The sequence below is a fragment of the Oncorhynchus mykiss genome, chromosome 2 (genome assembly GCF_013265735.2).
Source record: "Oncorhynchus mykiss isolate Arlee chromosome 2, USDA_OmykA_1.1, whole genome shotgun sequence".
Classification (NCBI taxonomy): Eukaryota; Metazoa; Chordata; class Actinopteri; order Salmoniformes; family Salmonidae; genus Oncorhynchus; species Oncorhynchus mykiss.
Window position 1 is genome coordinate 98,474,420 of NC_048566.1, and position 18,273 is coordinate 98,492,692.

Here is an 18,273-nt window from a genome sequence, read left to right on the forward strand (position 1 = left end):
TCTTCAGCCAGGTCAAAAACAATATATATTGTAGACTTGGATACTTAGCACTGTCGGCAGCTGTCAATAGAATACATCAGCTTCATCCAATGCACATTTTACTGGGAAATAAATGTACGCAAGGATCTTTAAACCTGCGCGATTACTTTTTCAGCGCAGATGCTTGCTTTTTGTTTTCAGTGCTCATTTCCCTGTTGCACCACTACGTTGCAACCGTGAAACAAGTCCCCCATTCCACCGGAAGCTAAATAATAGTTCCACAACTATATTCACAAACGCAAAATCACCAAAGAACAAAATAAGACAAGTCTCAAAACATTTAAGTGGAATGATTTAATCATCTCAGCAAAGTAAAAAATAACATTAGAATCAGGGCTTTTCATCCCACATGCACAGTTCCATTTGAGTTCTCAACTTTATTTATTTTACTCTGAATATTCCAAGACCCTTAAATTTATCTGTTACAAAAGTATTATTTTTTTCCTTCTCCAGAATGTATTTTCCCTCTGGTACCCATGCTCTTTGTCATGTTACAGGTCATCAAATACTTTTTTTCCTGGAGGATTTGTCCTGCTTTCCAGTTTGGTAAATGTGAGATGAACACTTGTCCATAAGAGAGAAGGATGTGGAATGAAAATTAGACCATGTATAAAACATAGAAAAATAGAAAGAAAGAAAAAAGGCAAGCGTGTAGAGGCGTGACGTGTCTGTGGGGATAGTCCTGCGTTCATTCTGGAGGCACTTTGGCACAGATTAATACCCTTTTAACCCGTATGGGTAGAGCGCAGGGACATGGGAAGTGTAATACCTGGCTCTGGGTGGATTCACACTACTGAGCCAAGCTCTACCTACTGCACTGGCCTGGTTATACATCTAATGTAAAAAAAAACAAACATATTTGAGCCAGCACGGTGCGAGAGTGTGAAAGGAGTATAGTACCTCACGACAGGGCAGGATTGGTTTGTTTGACACTGGGTACACACTGTAGTCAGCCAGACAGACACACCCACTACTGTACTGTAGTACAGGCAACCCTGAGGTGTGGGGGGGGGTGCCAACAAGTGGCAAAAACATTTCAACAGAATGAGAAATTATAAAACATCAAGTCAGAAAAGCAGTGAACTTAACACAATCGGGTGGGATTCTTTCATTTATGGAGAAAAATAAAGGGAGGAAGGAAGATCTCTGACTGAGGTCTCGATAAAGGCAGGTCCCATCACAAAAGAAGAGCAATCCTTGTCTGTCCTCTCTCTCTCTCTCTCTCATCATTTCTCTACCTCCCCCCTCTTCCTCAATGAAAGGAGAGCCGCCCTTGTCCTCTCTCCCCTTCCTCCTATTCCTATCCTCTCAAAGGTAGAGCTCCTTGGCTAGGATATGATGCAGTTTCTCCCGGAGGACTCTGAAGCGAGGTCGCACCAGGGGGTCCAGGGTCCAGCACTGCTTCATGACTTCATACACCACCTCAGGACAGCCGTCCGGGGCGTCCATCTTGTAGCCCTTCTCTACGCGTGGTACCACCTCCTTCAGAGGCTGAGGGAGGAGGAGAAGGTCGGGATGAGGAAATCGGAAAATAATAAAAAGGTGAAGAGGGGAGTGGACACGGGAGTCATTTATAGAGGATCAGAGTGGACACGGGAGTCATTTATAGAGGATCAGAGTGGACACGGGAGTCATTTATAGAGGATCAGAGTGGACACGGGAGTCATTTATAGAGGATCAGAGTGGACACGGGAGTCATTTATAGAGGATCAGAGTGGACACGGGAGTCATTTATAGAGGATCAGAGTGGACACGGGAGTCATTTATAGAGGATCAGAGTGGACACGGGAGTCATTTATAGAGGATCAGAGTGGACACGGGAGTCATTTATAGAGGATCAGAGTGGACACGGGAGTCATTTAGAGGATCAGAGTGGACACGGGAGTCATTTATAGAGGATCAGAGTGGACACGGGAGTCATTTAGAGGATCAGAGTGGACACGGGAGTCATTTAGAGGATCAGAGTGGACACGGGAGTCATTTATAGAGGATCAGAGTGGACACGGGAGTCATTTAGAGGATCAGAGTGGACACGGGAGTCATTTAGAGGATCAGTGGACACGGGAGTCATTTATAGAGGATCAGAGTGGACACGGGAGTCATTTAGAGGATCAGAGTGGACACGGGAGTCATTTATAGAGGATCAGAGTGGACACGGGAGTCATTTAGAGGATCAGAGTGGACACGGGAGTCATTTAGAGGATCAGAGTGGACACGGGAGTCATTTATAGAGGATCAGAGTGGACACGGGAGTCATTTATAGAGGCTCAGAGTGGACACGGGAGTCATTTATAGAGGATCAGAGTGGACACGGGAGTCATTTAGAGGATCAGAGTGGACACGGGAGTCATTTAGAGGATCAGAGTGGACACGGGAGTCATTTAGAGGATCAGAGTGGACACGGGAGTCATTTATAGAGGATCAGAGTGGACACGGGAGTCATTTATAGAGGATCAGAGTGGACACGGGAGTCATTTATAGAGGATCAGAGTGGACACGGGAGTCATTTATAGAGGATCAGAGTGGACACGGGAGTCATTTATAGAGGATCAGAGTGGACACGGGAGTCATTTATAGAGGATCAGAGTGGACACGGGAGTCATTTATAGAGGCTCAGAGTGGACACGGGAGTCATTTAGAGGATCAGAGTGGACACGGGAGTCATTTATAGAGGATCAGAGTGGACACGGGAGTCATTTATAGAGGATCAGAGTGGACACGGGAGTCATTTATAGAGGCTCAGAGTGGACACGGGAGTCATTTAGAGGATCAGAGTGGACACGGGAGTCATTTATAGAGGATCAGAGTGGACACGGGAGTCATTTATAGAGGATCAGAGTGGACACGGGAGTCATTTATAGAGGATCAGAGTGGACACGGGAGTCATTTATAGAGGATCAGAGTGGACACGGGAGTCATTTATAGAGGATCAGAGTGGACACGGGAGTCATTTATAGAGGATCAGAGTGGACACGGGAGTCATTTATAGAGGATCAGAGTGGACACGGGAGTCATTTATAGAGGATCAGAGTGGACACGGGAGTCATTTATAGAGGATCAGAGTGGACACGGGAGTCATTTATAGAGGATCAGAGTGGACACGGGAGTCATTTATAGAGGATCAGAGTGGACACGGGAGTCATTTATAGAGGATCAGAGTGGACACGGGAGTCATTTATAGAGGCTCAGAGTGGACACGGGAGTCATTTATAGAGGATCAGAGTGGACACGGGAGTCATTTATAGAGGATCAGAGTGGACACGGGAGTCATTTATAGAGGATCAGAGTGGACACGGGAGTCATTTATAGAGGATCAGAGTGGACACGGGAGTCATTTATAGAGGATCAGAGTGGACACGGGAGTCATTTATAGAGGATCAGAGTGGACACGGGAGTCATTTATAGAGGATCAGAGTGGACACGGGAGTCATTTATAGAGGATCAGAGTGGACACGGGAGTCATTTATAGAGGATCAGAGTGGACACGGGAGTCATTTATAGAGGATCAGAGTGGACACGGGAGTCATTTATAGAGGATCAGAGTGGACACGGGAGTCATTTATAGAGGATCAGAGTGGACACGGGAGTCATTTATAGAGGATCAGAGTGGACACGGGAGTCATTTATAGAGGCTCAGAGAGTGGACACGGGAGTCATTTACAGAGGCTCAGAGTGGACACAGGAGTCATTTACAGAGGCTCAGAGTGGACACGGGAGTCATTTAGAGGATCAGTGGACACGGGAGTCATTTATAGAGGATCAGAGTGGACACGGGAGTCATTTATAGAGGATCAGAGTGGACACGGGAGTCATTTATAGAGGATCAGAGTGGACACGGGAGTCATTTATAGAGGATCAGAGTGGACACGGGAGTCATTTATAGAGGCTCAGAGAGTGGACACGGGAGTCATTTACAGAGGCTCAGAGTGGACACAGGAGTCATTTACAGAGGCTCAGAGTGGACACGGGAGTCATTTAGAGGATCAGTGGACACGGGAGTCATTTAGAGGATCAGAGTGGACACGGGAGTCATTTAGAGGATCAGAGTGGACACGGGAGTCATTTATAGAGGATCAGAGTGGACACGGGAGTCATTTATAGAGGATCAGAGTGGACACGGGAGTCATTTATAGAGGATCAGAGTGGACACGGGAGTCATTTACAGAGGATCAGAGTGGACACGGGAGTCATTTATAGAGGATCAGAGTGGACACGGGAGTCATTTATAGAGGATCAGAGTGGACACGGGAGTCATTTATAGAGGATCAGAGTGGACACATTTCAGATTTATTACATCAACTCTTAACGGCTTAGATTCATATATACTCTATAGCTGTCACACACCTGCCAATCTGTCCAGGCAAAAACATATACTCACAATTCTGGGGTAAGGCACTCGGCCAAAGGAGTAGATCTCCCACAGCAAGATCCCATAGCTCCACACATCTGACTTGGTGGAGAATTTCTGTTGATCAACACAGCATTTCAGCTCATGTGTAACACATACACTACATCATTAAAATGGTGCCAATCAGCAGTACAATACTATCGATATATTCTAAAATCTCAAGTCGACCTCTAACCCCTACACTCCCTGTAGATCTCAGAGGATTAGATAAGTGTAAGCAATATGGTGGTAGCTCCATTTTGTCCTCTTGATAGGCGAGATGTAATTGCTACCATATTGCTTTACACCTATCCAATCTCCTCCAATCAAAACACGTTCCAAGAGTAGGGGTGGGGCCAAACCTTTTGGCTCAAGGGCCACATATTATACGTGTGACAAAACATGTGAAGCCTTTATTCATTTTCACGTCGACACAGCAACAACTAGTGAACTGTAGGTGTGCATATGCCTGCAGAACCATTTCTGCCCTCGTACCCCTTGTTTTGTTGTGAACACATTTTTCACAAAATTGATATCATTTATATCATCACAGACACCGTCAAACACATACACAGATCCTGCATCTCTACCCTTGTAATGTGCAAACTTAAAAAATATTATATGACTGGACACATGCAAAATGTAAAAAGCACATGTGTAAAAAAATAATAAAAGATTCTAAAATTTGAGTGAAACATCTGTTTCCTTTGGAACTGTCTGTTTCTGAAAGCATATTAAGGAACAATTCTCATCTCCGTTGTGAGCCATATTTACAGTTATCCAATCACCTCAGCCCAAACCTGACTGATTAGTTATTACCTGTATCCAGGTGCATTGCTGGATAATTCTCACTGCATCACCATCACCTTGGAAAAGCATCATCCTTGCCTACCCCAGTCACGGTTATATGAGTCTTAAAATGTGAACAATGGGTCTGGGTCACCTATCTTGGCAAGGGAATTTAAAAAAGTCTGTGGTCGTCTTTGATATTGAGATTCTCATAAACAGCTGACAAGTGGTCATTTATTACATTTGACCTGTGATGGGATTTGTTGTAATTCATGACTGAGAATGTTTTTTTTCACACACATATCTGGGCCTGAATAAAACAAGCACCGTTTGGGCTTTTTTTAATGTTTGGGAACTTTGTTACATTCAGTGAGCCGTAGAACTGGTGGTCTATTGTTGCCGTTTTGTACTTCTCCTTTTAAAACACTGTCACATTAGATGTCGATGAGCTACAATTGTGAGTCTCTGTGTCTGTGTGTGTCTGTGTGTCTCTGTGTGTCTCTGTGTGTGTGTCTGTGTGTCTCCGTCTGTGTGTCTGTGTGTCTGTGTCTCTGTGTGTCTGTGTGTGTCTGTGTGTGTCTGTGTGTGTCTGTGTGTGTGTCTGTGTCTCTGTGTCTCTGTGTCTGTGTGTGTCTGTGTGTGTCTGTGTGTGTCTGTGTGTGTCTGTGTGTGTCTGTGTGTCTCTGTGTCTGTGTGTCTCTGTGTGTGTGTCTGTGTGTCTGTGTCTGTGTGTCTGTGTGTCTGTGTCTCTGTGTGTCTGTGTGTCTGTGTGTCTGTGTGTCTGTGTGTCTCTGTGTCTCTGTGTCTCTGTGTCTCTGTGTCTCTGTGTCTCTGTGTCTCTGTGTCTCTGTGTCTCTGTGTCTGTCTGTGTGTGTGTCTGTGTGTGTGTGGTAGTGCTTTCTCACTGTCGACAGACAGGGGGCCATGATACAAGCTCCATCTCAGTTTAGATCTTGGTGAAGTCTGAGAAGAGGTGGGAAAACTCTGCATGCAACTATGTCCTGATGTGGGTGTGTTCTGTGGCGAAACATGAGCAAAAGACTTGCTGCTCATTGGCCTGGAGAACAATCGTACGTTGGGCCTTGAACATCGTACGTTTGGCCTTGAACATGAGGCCTTCCTTGCCTTTTCCTGAGAGGACAGATTGCTAGCGTAGTTATTAGCATGCTTGCTTGAAAAATGACAATTGAGATTATATTCCTTAAGGAGAAGTTTATCTAAAGTTTCATGCATAAACACGTGTATTTTCATCAATGTTTATGATGAGTATTTCTGCAAATTGATGTGGCTCTCTGCAAAATCACCGGATGTTTTGGAACTACTGAACATAACGCGCCAATGTAAACTCAGATATTTGGACATAAATATGAACTTTACCGAACAAAACACACATGTATTGTGTAACATGAAGTCCTATGAGTGTCATCTGATGAAGATCAAAGGTTAGTGATTCATTTTCTCCATTTCTGCTTTTTCTGACTGTTTTGGCTGTTTTTCTGTGACTTGGCTCTGACCTAACATAATTGTTTGGTTTGCTTTCACCGTAAAGCCTTTTTGAAATCAGACACTGTGGCTGGATTAACAAGAAGTTTATCTTTCAAATGGTGTAAAATACTTGTATGCTTGAGGAATTTTAATTATGAGATTTCTGTTTTTTTGCCCTGCACTTTCACTGGCTGTTGTTGAGGTGGGACGCTAGCGTCCCGAATATCCCAGAGAGGTTAAACGGCAACACTTTCTTGGCACATATGTCCAATATTAGTGAAACACGTATTTTGCTGTCCATTCTTCTTTAAAACAACATTCAGTCCACTTCTCATTTTCGCAGCACTCGTTTTTCACGTCAAAAGTCGTCAAGGAATGAAGTGGCTGTGATGACGGAGCGCGCCGCCAGGCCACAGCACCATCTATTGGAAACACAGAGAGCACCGCCAGGCCACAGCACCATCTATTAGAAACACAGAGAGCACCGCCAGGCCACAGCACCATCTATTAGAAACACAGAGAGCACCGCCAGGCCACAGCACCATCTATTAGAAACACAGAGAGCACCGCCAGGCCACAGCACCATCTATTGGAAACACAGAGAGCACCGCCAGGCCACAGCACCATCTATTGGAAACACAGAGAGCACCGCCAGGCCACAGCACCATCTATTAGAAACACAGAGAGCACCGCCAGGCCACAGCACCATCTATTGGAAACACAGAGAGCACCGCCAGGCCACAGCACCATCTATTGGAAACACAGAGAGCACCGCCAGGCCACAGCACCATCTATTGGAAACACAGAGAGCACCGCCAGGCCACAGCACCATCTATTGGAAACACAGAGAGCACCGCCAGGCCACAGCACCATCTATTAGAAACACAGAGAGCACCGCCAGGCCACAGCACCATCTATTAGAAACACAGAGAGCACCGCCAGGCCACAGCACCATCTATTGGAAACACAGAGAGCACCGCCAGGCCACAGCACCATCTATTGGAAACACAGAGAGCACCGCCAGGCCACAGCACTATCTATTAGAAACACAGAGAGCACCGCCAGGCCACAGCACCATCTATTAGAAACACAGAGAGCACCACCAGGCCACAGCACCATCTATTGGGGAAACAGAGCGCACTGCCCTCCTTGACAAAATACAAACCAGTTGAGCTATGGAAAACGATCAAATTCGATAGCGACATTGAGAACATTTCAAGCTAGCTCTAGCACGTTCTAGCCTACCTTTTCTCTCAGAGCCTCTGGCGAGGTCCACTTGATGGGCAGTTTGGCCGTGTCCTGATTGGATGAGGCCTCTTTGGTCAGGCCAAAGTCGCTGACCTTAGCGATGTTTTCGTCGGACACCAGGACATTTCGTGCCGCCAGGTCTCTGTGGACAAAGTTATTGGCCTCCAGATACTCCATGGCCTCACACACGTCACTACGGAGGAGGAGGAGGGAGGAGGGAGGAGGAGGGGGCGGGGGGAGGAGGAGGGGCGGGGGGAGGAGGGGGAGGAGGAGGAGGGACACAGGCAACATTTAGTTTAATTATTTCATGTACAGTTTACATTGGCAGTGAGGTCTCTGTTCAAGTTGTTGGCATCGAGATACTCCATCGCCTCACACGCAAGTCACAATGGGGGGGGGATGGGTCGACATGTAAAGAGTCTGACAATGCTAACCAAAATTGACAATGTTACAATTCCAACTGGCTGCTCTAAGCCACTGTCAACAGACTTCTGGTAATATTATTGAAGATGTACAGATCAATCATTATCATACTCACAGTGAGAACTTGAGTAGACAATCCCCGAAGATCACTGTCCGGCCTCTGGAGCGCAGGTAGTCCACTAGACTGCCCTATAAAAAGAGAAGTCTTCAGTGCTATCTGGGTTCTTTATTTATATATATATATATATATATATATAAGTATATATATTTATTTATTTCTGAACTCCCTTTAACTTAACTGAATCATAAAGAGCCTTCCTACCTTGGCCATGTACTCGCTGACAATAAACAGGCTTCCCGTCTCCTCAACGATGACACCTATCAACTGAACCAGGTTATTGTGTCTCAGCTGCCTGCAGAAGAGGACCAACACGCATTAGCAAGAGTTCAACATTTTAGAAAAGCTTTTTAAATAGCTGCACAGTAAACCAACACGTTTCATTCAACCAAAACCTCACTGATCTAAGAAAACAATAAGGATGTTAAACACTTGACCAGAGTCGTGGTCCTCTCTGAAACTGACCAGAGTTGTGGTCCTCTCTGAAACTGACCAGAGTTGTGGTCCTCTCTGAAACTGACCAGAGTTGTGGTCCTCTCTGAAACTGACCAGAGTTGTGGTCCTCTCTGAAACTGACCAGAGTTGTGGTCCTCTCTGAAACTGACCAGAGTTGTGGTCCTCTCTGAAACTGACCAGAGTTGTGGTCCTCTCTGAACCTGACCAGAGTTGTGGTCCTCCCCCAAAGCTCAAACTGACCAGAGTTGTGGTCCTCTCTGAAACTGACCAGAGTTGTAGTCCTCTCTGAAACTGACCAGAGTTGTGGTCCTCTCTGAAACTGACCAGAGTTGTGGTCCTCTCTGAAACTGACCAGAGTTGTGGTCCTCTCTGAAACTGACCAGAGTTGTGGTCCTCTCTGAAACTGACCAGAGTTGTGGTCCTCTCTGAAAGCTCTGAAACTTACGTCATAACTGAGGCCTCTGCGATGAAGGCCTGTGCCGTGGCATCATGCTTGATACACTTCACAGCTACTTTGGTCCCTCTGTAGTCTCCCACCTTCACATCTGAAGAGAGAGAGACACAGACTCAGGATGGGTGCTTAACCCTTCCACATCCTGGAAATACCTTGGCTCAATAGTCATGGGTGGCCAATGAGCGGCACACTCTGTGTAAACGGTTTAAACACCCATCCTGCGTCTGCGTAAGTGAGAGCATCCATTTAAGACCATTTTTCACACACATTCCAACAGAACAGATATTGGGTCCAGTGAACTGACATCCCAGAACAGGGTGTGACGCAGAGGAGTGACTGAGCCCCACCGAGGGCCTAACATCCCCATACAACCGCAGACATACATGGACAGGCACACACATACTTGCCTCCAAACTCTCCCTTGCCTATGGACTGCTGAATGTTAAGCTCCTTCCTGTTCAGAGCCCAGCCACTCCTAGAGAACTCATCCTGGGCTGCCACAGTTCCCTCCTCCAGCTTCGGCTTGATCAGTTTGGTGCAGAGACCATCTGCGTCTTTGGTATAGTGCTGAGGACAAGGAGAGGACAAAGAGAGAGAGAAGGCGTAGGTCAATAACATGACCCAGGAAGGGTTAAAGGTTGTGAATACTGGTGATGGTTGATGCGTTAGATTTTAACCAGGTTTGGGGTCAATTCAGGAAGTAAAGATAGAGTTGATCCCAACCCTGGTAGGAACCGTAGGATTTATTCAGCAGGACCTAGCAGTAACCAACAGAGGGCAGCATTGTTAAAAACAGCAGAGCATTGGTTGGGTTTAAAACAATATATATACATGCATGTCATCAACATGGACTGAGTTGTGGACCTAAAGCACATGTACAGTGAAGGAAGAGAGAGCGGGTGGTTTAGAAGGAAGGAAGGAAGAGAGAGAGGATGGTTTAGAAGGAAGGAAGGAAGGAAGAGAGAGAGGGTGGTTTAGAAGGAAGGAAGGAAGAGAGAGAGGGTGGTTTAGAAGGAAGGAAGGAAGAGAGAGAGGGTGGTTTAGAAGGGAGGAAGGAAGAGAGAGGGTGGTTTAGAAGGAAGGAAGGAAGAGAGAGAGGGTGGTTTAGAAGGAAGGAAGGAAGAGAGAGAGGGTGGTTTAGAAGGAAGGAAGGAAGAGAGGGGGGGTGGTTTAGAAGGAAGGAAGAGAGGGGGGTTTAGAAGGAAGGAGGGAAGAGAGGGGGGTTTAGAAGGAAGGAAGGAAGGAAGAGAGGGTGGTTTAGAAGGAAGGAAAGAAGAGAGGGGAGTTTAGAAGGAAGGATGAGAGGGGGGTTTAGAAGGAAGGAGGGAAGCGAGGGGGGTTTAGAAGGAAGGAAGAGAGAGAGGGTGGTTTAGAAGGAAGGAGGGAAGAGAGGGTGGTTTAGAAGGAAGGAGGGAAGAGAGGGTGGTTTAGAAGGAAGGAGGGAAGAGAGGGTGGTTTAGAAGGAAGGAAGGAAGAGAGAGGGGGGTTTAGAAGGAAGAAAGGAAGAGAGGGGGGTTTAGAAGGAAGGAAGAGAGGGGGGTTTAGAAGGAAGGAAGAGAGGGGGGTTTAGAAGGAAGGAAGAGAGGGGGGTTTAGAAGGAAGGAAGAGAGGGGGGTTTAGAAGGAAGGAAGAGAGGGTGGTTTAGAAGGAAGGAAGAGAGGGGGGTTTAGAAGGAAGGAAGGAAGAGAGAGGGGGGTTTAGAAGGAAGGAACAGAGAGGGGGGTTTAGAAGGAAGGAACAGAGAGGGGGGTTTAGAAGGAAGGAAGAGAGAGGGGGGTTTAGAAGGAAGGAAGAGAGAGGGGGGTTTAGAAGGAAGGAAGAGAGGGGGGTTTAGAAGGAAGGAAGAGAGAGGGGGGTTTAGAAGGAAGGAAGAGAGGGGGGTTTAGAAGGAAGGAGGGAAGAGAGGGGGGTTTAGAAGGAAGGAAGGAAGGAAGGAAGAGAGGGTGGTTTAGAAGGAAGGAAAGAAGAGAGGGGAGTTTAGAAGGAAGGATGAGAGGGAGGTTTAGAAGGAAGGAGGGAAGCGAGGGGGGTTTAGAAGGAAGGAAGAGAGAGAGGGTGGTTTAGAAGGAAGGAGGGAAGAGAGGGTGGTTTAGAAGGAAGGAGGGAAGAGAGGGTGGTTTAGAAGGAAGGAGGGAAGAGAGGGTGGTTTAGAAGGAAGGAAGGAAGAGAGAGGGGGGTTTAGAAGGAAGAAAGGAAGAGAGGGGGGTTTAGAAGGAAGGAAGAGAGGGGGGTTTAGAAGGAAGGAAGAGAGGGGGGTTTAGAAGGAAGGAAGAGAGGGGGGTTTAGAAGGAAGGAAGAGAGGGTGGTTTAGAAGGAAGGAAGAGAGGGGGGTTTAGAAGGAAGGAACAGAGAGAGAGGGGGGTTTAGAAGGAAGGAACAGAGAGGGGGGTTTAGAAGGAAGGAACAGAGAGGGGGTTTAGAAGGAAGGAAGAGAGAGGGGGGTTTAGAAGGAAGGAAGAGAGAGGGGGGTTTAGAAGGAAGGAAGAGAGGGGGGTTTAGAAGGAAGGAAGAGAGAGGGGGGTTTAGAAGGAAGGAAGAGAGAGGGGGGTTTAGAAGGAAGGAGGAGAGAGGGGGGTTTAGAAGGAAGGAACAGAGAGGGTGGTTTTGAAAGTGAAAGCCGGATCAGGTGTCTTCAGGGGAAATGATCTAGAACCTACCGCTAACAAACCGTTTCAGAGGCCAGAACACCTCACTAACAGCGAAACCATGTCTGTATAGTCAACAACGGTGCTCAGTGCTCACACACTCTGCTTGCAAAATAATAGACAGCTTTTTTGACCAAGTGGAAAGCTCATTGGTACCAGCTTGCTTTAGGAGCCGGTCCCAATTCCTTCCCTACATTTTTCCCTTGGCCCTTTGATGTTCGCAGACCTGTAAGGTGGACGCAATATGGTGGAATCTCCACAACTACACTGTTTAAACCCATCTAGAATATTCAGATCTACTACAGTCAAAATGGTAAAGGGGTCAGGGGGTCAGGTTTAGGGGGTAGGGAGCGATTGGGTGGCTTATATATATATATATATATATATATATATATATATATATATATATGTGTGTGTCTTCCCCTGTACCTCCACCAGCTGCATGAGGTTCTCGAAGAACTCGTCCTCGTCGATGCTGAGCTGACCCTCCTTGTACACAATACGGTAGTGCTCCACCTTGCCGTCACAGCTGACACACAGAGTGTAGTCTCCGGGGTAGTTGGTGCTCTCCCTGACCAGGAACAGGCCCGTCTCTGGGGGGATCAGGAGACTCTCTGCCTGCTCCCTGGTGATCTTACCATGGAACCATCTGGAAATGGGGGGGCAGGGGTCAACATTGTTGTCAACGGTTGTCACAAAGTGCTTTTCTTTTTACAACAAAGAGTCACACACACGCGCGCGCACACACACACACACACACACACACACACACACTTCTCAGAACTGAAGTATGTGGCTAAATGTGGGAGATTGAAAGGAACCAACAGGAAACCTTGCAGACAGACAGACAGATAGATAGACAGACACACAGCACAAAGCGGTGCTGGAAACAGACAGTGCACTACAATTACAGGGCTGAGTAGACAGAGGCAGGACTCGGCCCTGCACGGCCCAACTGGGGTTTAGATTCACATAACACACTGCCACGACAAACAGCCTATCTGCACTGTTCAATCACACAGAAACACACCGATACACAGAAACACACCGATACACAGAAACACACCGATACACAGAAACACACCGATACACAGAAACACACCGAAACACAGAAACACACCGATACACAGAAACACACCGATACACAGAAACATACCGATACACAGAAACATACCGATACACACAGAAACATACCGATACACAGAAACACACGATACACAGAAACACACCGATACACACAGAAACATACCGATACACACAGAAACATACCGATACACACAGAAACATACCGATACACAGAAACATACCGATACACAGAAACATACCGATACACAGAAACATACCGATACACAAAGAAACACACCGATACACGGAAACACGGAAACACACCGATACACAGAAACACACCGATACACAGAAACATACCGATACACACAGAAACACACCGATACACAGAAACACACCGAAACACAGAAACACACCGATACACACAGAAACACACCGATACACAGAAACACACCGATACACAGAAACACACCGATACACAGAAACACACCGATACACACAGAAACACACCGATACACAGAAACATACCGAAACACAGAAACATACCGATACACACAGAAACACACCGAAACACAGAAACACACCGATACACAGAAACATACCGATACACACAGAAACACAACGATACACACAGAAACACAACGATACACACAGAAACACACCGATACACACAGAAACACACCGAAACACAGAAACACACCGATACACAGAAACATACCGATACACAGAAACATACCGATACACACAGAAACACAACGATACACACAGAAACACACCGATACACACAGAAACACAGAAACACAGAAACATACCGAAACACAGAAACACAACGATACACACAGAAACATACCGATACACAGAAACATACCGATACACACAGAAACATACCGATACACAGAAACACACGATACACAGAAACACACCGATACACACAGAAACATACCGATACACACAGAAACATACCGATACACACAGAAACATACCGATACACAGAAACATACCGATACACAGAAACATACCGATACACAGAAACATACCGATACACAAAGAAACACACCGATACACGGAAACACGGAAACACACCGATACACAGAAACACACCGATACACAGAAACATACCGATACACACAGAAACACACCGATACACAGAAACACACCGAAACACAGAAACACACCGATACACACAGAAACACACCGATACACAGAAACACACCGATACACAGAAACACACCGATACACAGAAACACACCGATACACACAGAAACACACCGATACACAGAAACATACCGAAACACAGAAACATACCGATACACACAGAAACACACCGAAACACAGAAACACACCGATACACAGAAACATACCGATACACAGAAACATACCGATACACACAGAAACACAACGATACACACAGAAACACAACGATACACACAGAAACACACCGATACACACAGAAACACACCGAAACACAGAAACACACCGATACACAGAAACATACCGATACACAGAAACATACCGATACACACAGAAACACAACGATACACACAGAAACACACCGATACACACAGAAACACAGAAACACAGAAACATACCGAAACACAGAAACACAACGATACACACAGAAACACACCGATACACACAGAAACACACCGATACACACAGAAACACAACGATACACACAGAAACACACCGATACACAGAAACACACCGATACACACAGAAACACACCGATACACACAGAAACACACCGATACACACAGAAACACAACGATACACACAGAAACACAACGATACACACAGAAACACACCGATACACAGAAACACACCGATACACAAAGAAACACACCGATACACACAGAAACACAACGATACACACAGAAACACATCGATACACACAGAAACACACAGATACACACAGAAACACACAGATACACACAGAAACACACAGATACACACAGAAACACACCGATACACACAGAAACACACCGATACACACAGAAACACAACGATACACACAGAAACACACCGATACACACAGAAACACACCGATACACAGAAACATACCGATACACAGAAACATACCGATACACAGAAACATACCGATACACAGAAACATACCGATACACACAGAAACATACCGATACACACAGAAACACACCGATACACAGAAACACACCGATACACACAGAAACATACCGATACACACAGAAACACACCGATACACAGAAACACACCGATACACAGAAACACACCGATACACACAGAAACACACCGATACACACAGAAACACACCGATACACACAGAAACATACCGATACACACAGAAACACAACGATACACAACGAAACACACCGATACACACAGAAACACACCGATACACAGAAACACACCGATACACAGAAACACACCGATACATACCGATACACAGAAACATACCGATACACACAGAAACATACCGATACACACAGAAACATACCGATACACACAGAAACACACCGATACACAGAAACACACCGATACACACAAACACACACCGATACACACAAACACACACCGATACACACAGAAACACACCGATACACAGAAACATACCGATACACACAGAAACACACCGATACACAGAAACACACCGATACACACAGAAACACACCGATACACAGAAACACACCGATACACACAGAAACATACCGATACACAGAAACATACCGATACACACAGAAACATACCGATACACACAGAAACATACCGATACACACAGAAACACACCGAAACACACCGATACACAGAAACACACCGATACACAGAAACACACCGATACACACAGAAACACACCGATACACAGAAACACACCGATACACAGAAACACACCGATACACAGAAACACACCGATACACAGAAACACACCGATACACAGAAACACACCGATACACACAGAAACATACCGAAACACAGAAACATACCGAAACACAGAAACACACCGATACACAGAAACATACCGAAACACAGAAACACACCGATACACACAGAAACACACCGATACACACAGAAACACACCGATTCACACAGAAACACACCGATACACACAGAAACACACCGATACACACAGAAACACACCGATACACACAGAAACATACCGATACACACAGAAACATACCGATACACACAGAAACACACAGAAACACACCGATACACACAGAAACACACCGATACACACAGAAACACAACGATACACACAGAAACACACCGATACACACAGAAACATACCGATACACACAGAAACACACCGATACACACAGAAACACAACGATACACACAGAAACATACCGATACACACAGAAACACACCGATACACACAGAAACATACCGATACACACAGAAACACACGATACACAGAAACACACCGATACACAGAAACACACCGATACACAGAAACACACCGATACACAGAAACACACCGATACACACAGAAACATACCGATACACAGAAACATACCGAAACACAGAAACATACCGAAACACACAGAAAAACAGAAACCGTTCAACCTGAGTATCAGTCACTGAGCGGTGAACTACAACTGAAAGTTGTAAATGTTTCATAGTTTGACTTTACATTGAATGGGTTTATTCTTTAATTGACGAGAGCCCTTACAAAAACACATTCCTATGTATATATTGACGAGTCCTGCAGCAACACCTCGCCACTGACGAGTCCTGCAGCAACACCTCGCCACTGGCGAGTCCTGCAGCAACACCGCGCCACTGGCGAGTCCTGCAGCAACACCGCGCCACTGACGAGTCCTGCAGCAACACCGCGCCACTGACGAGTCCTGCAGCAACAGCGCGCCACTGACGAGTCCTGCAGCAACCCCTCGCCACTGACGAGTCCTGCAGCAACACCTCGCCACTGACGAGTCCTGCAGCAACAGCGCGCCACTGACGAGTCCTGCAGCAACACCTCGCCACTGACGAGTCCTGCAGCAACACCTCGCCACTGACGAGTCCTGCAGCAACACCGCGCCACTGACGAGTCCTGCAGCAACACCGCGCCACTGACGAGTCCTGCAGCAACACCGCGCCACTGACGAGTCCTGCAGCAACACCTCGCCACTGACGAGTCCTGCAGCAACACCGCGCCACTGACGAGTCCTGCAGCAACACCGCGCCACTGACGAGTCCTGCAGCAACACCGCGCCACTGACGAGTCCTGCAGCAACACCTCGCCACTGACGAGTCCTGCAGCAACACCTCGCCACTGACGAGTCCTGCAGCAACACCTCGCCACTGACGAGTCCTGCAGCAACACCTCGCCACTGACGAGTCCTGCAGCAACACCGCGCCACTGACGAGTCCTGCAGCAACACCGCGCCACTGACGAGTCCTGCAGCAACACCTCGCCACTGACGAGTCCTGCAGCAACACCGCGCCACTGACGAGTCCTGCAGCAACACCGCGCCACTGACGAGTCCTGCAGCAACACCTCGCCACTGACGAGTCCTGCAGCAACACCTCGCCACTGACGAGTCCTGCAGCAACACCGCGCCACTGACGAGTCCTGCAGCAACACCGCGCCACTGACGAGTCCTGCAGCAACACCGCGCCACTGACGAGTCCTGCAGCAACACCGCGCCACTGACGAGTCCTGCAGCAACACCGCGCCACTGACGAGTCCTGCAGCAACACCGCGCCACTGACGAGTCCTGCAGCAACACCGCGCCACTGACGAGTCCTGCAGCAACACCGCGCCACTGACGAGTCCTGCAGCAACACCGCGCCACTGACGAGTCCTGCAGCAACACCGCGCCACTGACGAGTCCTGCAGCAACACCGCGCCACTGACGAGTCCTGCAGCAACACCGCGCCACTGACGAGTCCTGCAGCAACACCGCGCCACTGACGAGTCCTGCAGCAACACCGCGCCACTGACGAGTCCTGCAGCAACACCGCGGCACTGACGAGTCCTGCAGCAACACCGCGCCACTGACGAGTCCTGCAGCAACACCGCGCCACTGACGAGTCCTGCAGCAACACCTCGCCACTGACGAGTCCTGCAGCAACACCGCGCCACTGACAGTGTATCCATGGGAAGTAATTTCAGTACAACATGGAGACTGTACTGTACTTCCTCCGACTCAGACTAGTTTAACCAGGCTATGGAGACTGTACTTCC

The 18,273-nt window shown here is 47.2% G+C and overlaps 1 protein-coding gene across 1 annotated transcript in view; it reads right to left on the bottom strand.

The window, feature by feature from the left end:
* Positions 1-314: 314 nt before the first annotated feature.
* LOC110500720 (tyrosine-protein kinase CSK) overlaps positions 315-18,273 on the bottom strand; it is a 39,128-nt gene continuing 21,169 nt past the window's right edge. The window contains exons 5-12 of the mRNA XM_036960381.1: positions 12,474-12,693; positions 9,807-9,966; positions 9,391-9,490; positions 8,694-8,784; positions 8,487-8,560; positions 7,946-8,141; positions 4,418-4,504; positions 315-1,530 (exon numbers count right to left, since the gene is read on the bottom strand). Coding sequence (XP_036816276.1) covers positions 1,348-1,530; positions 4,418-4,504; positions 7,946-8,141; positions 8,487-8,560; positions 8,694-8,784; positions 9,391-9,490; positions 9,807-9,966; positions 12,474-12,693 — 1,111 coding nt within the window. The 3' untranslated portion in view covers positions 315-1,347. The remainder of the gene's footprint in view (positions 1,531-4,417; positions 4,505-7,945; positions 8,142-8,486; positions 8,561-8,693; positions 8,785-9,390; positions 9,491-9,806; positions 9,967-12,473; positions 12,694-18,273) is intronic.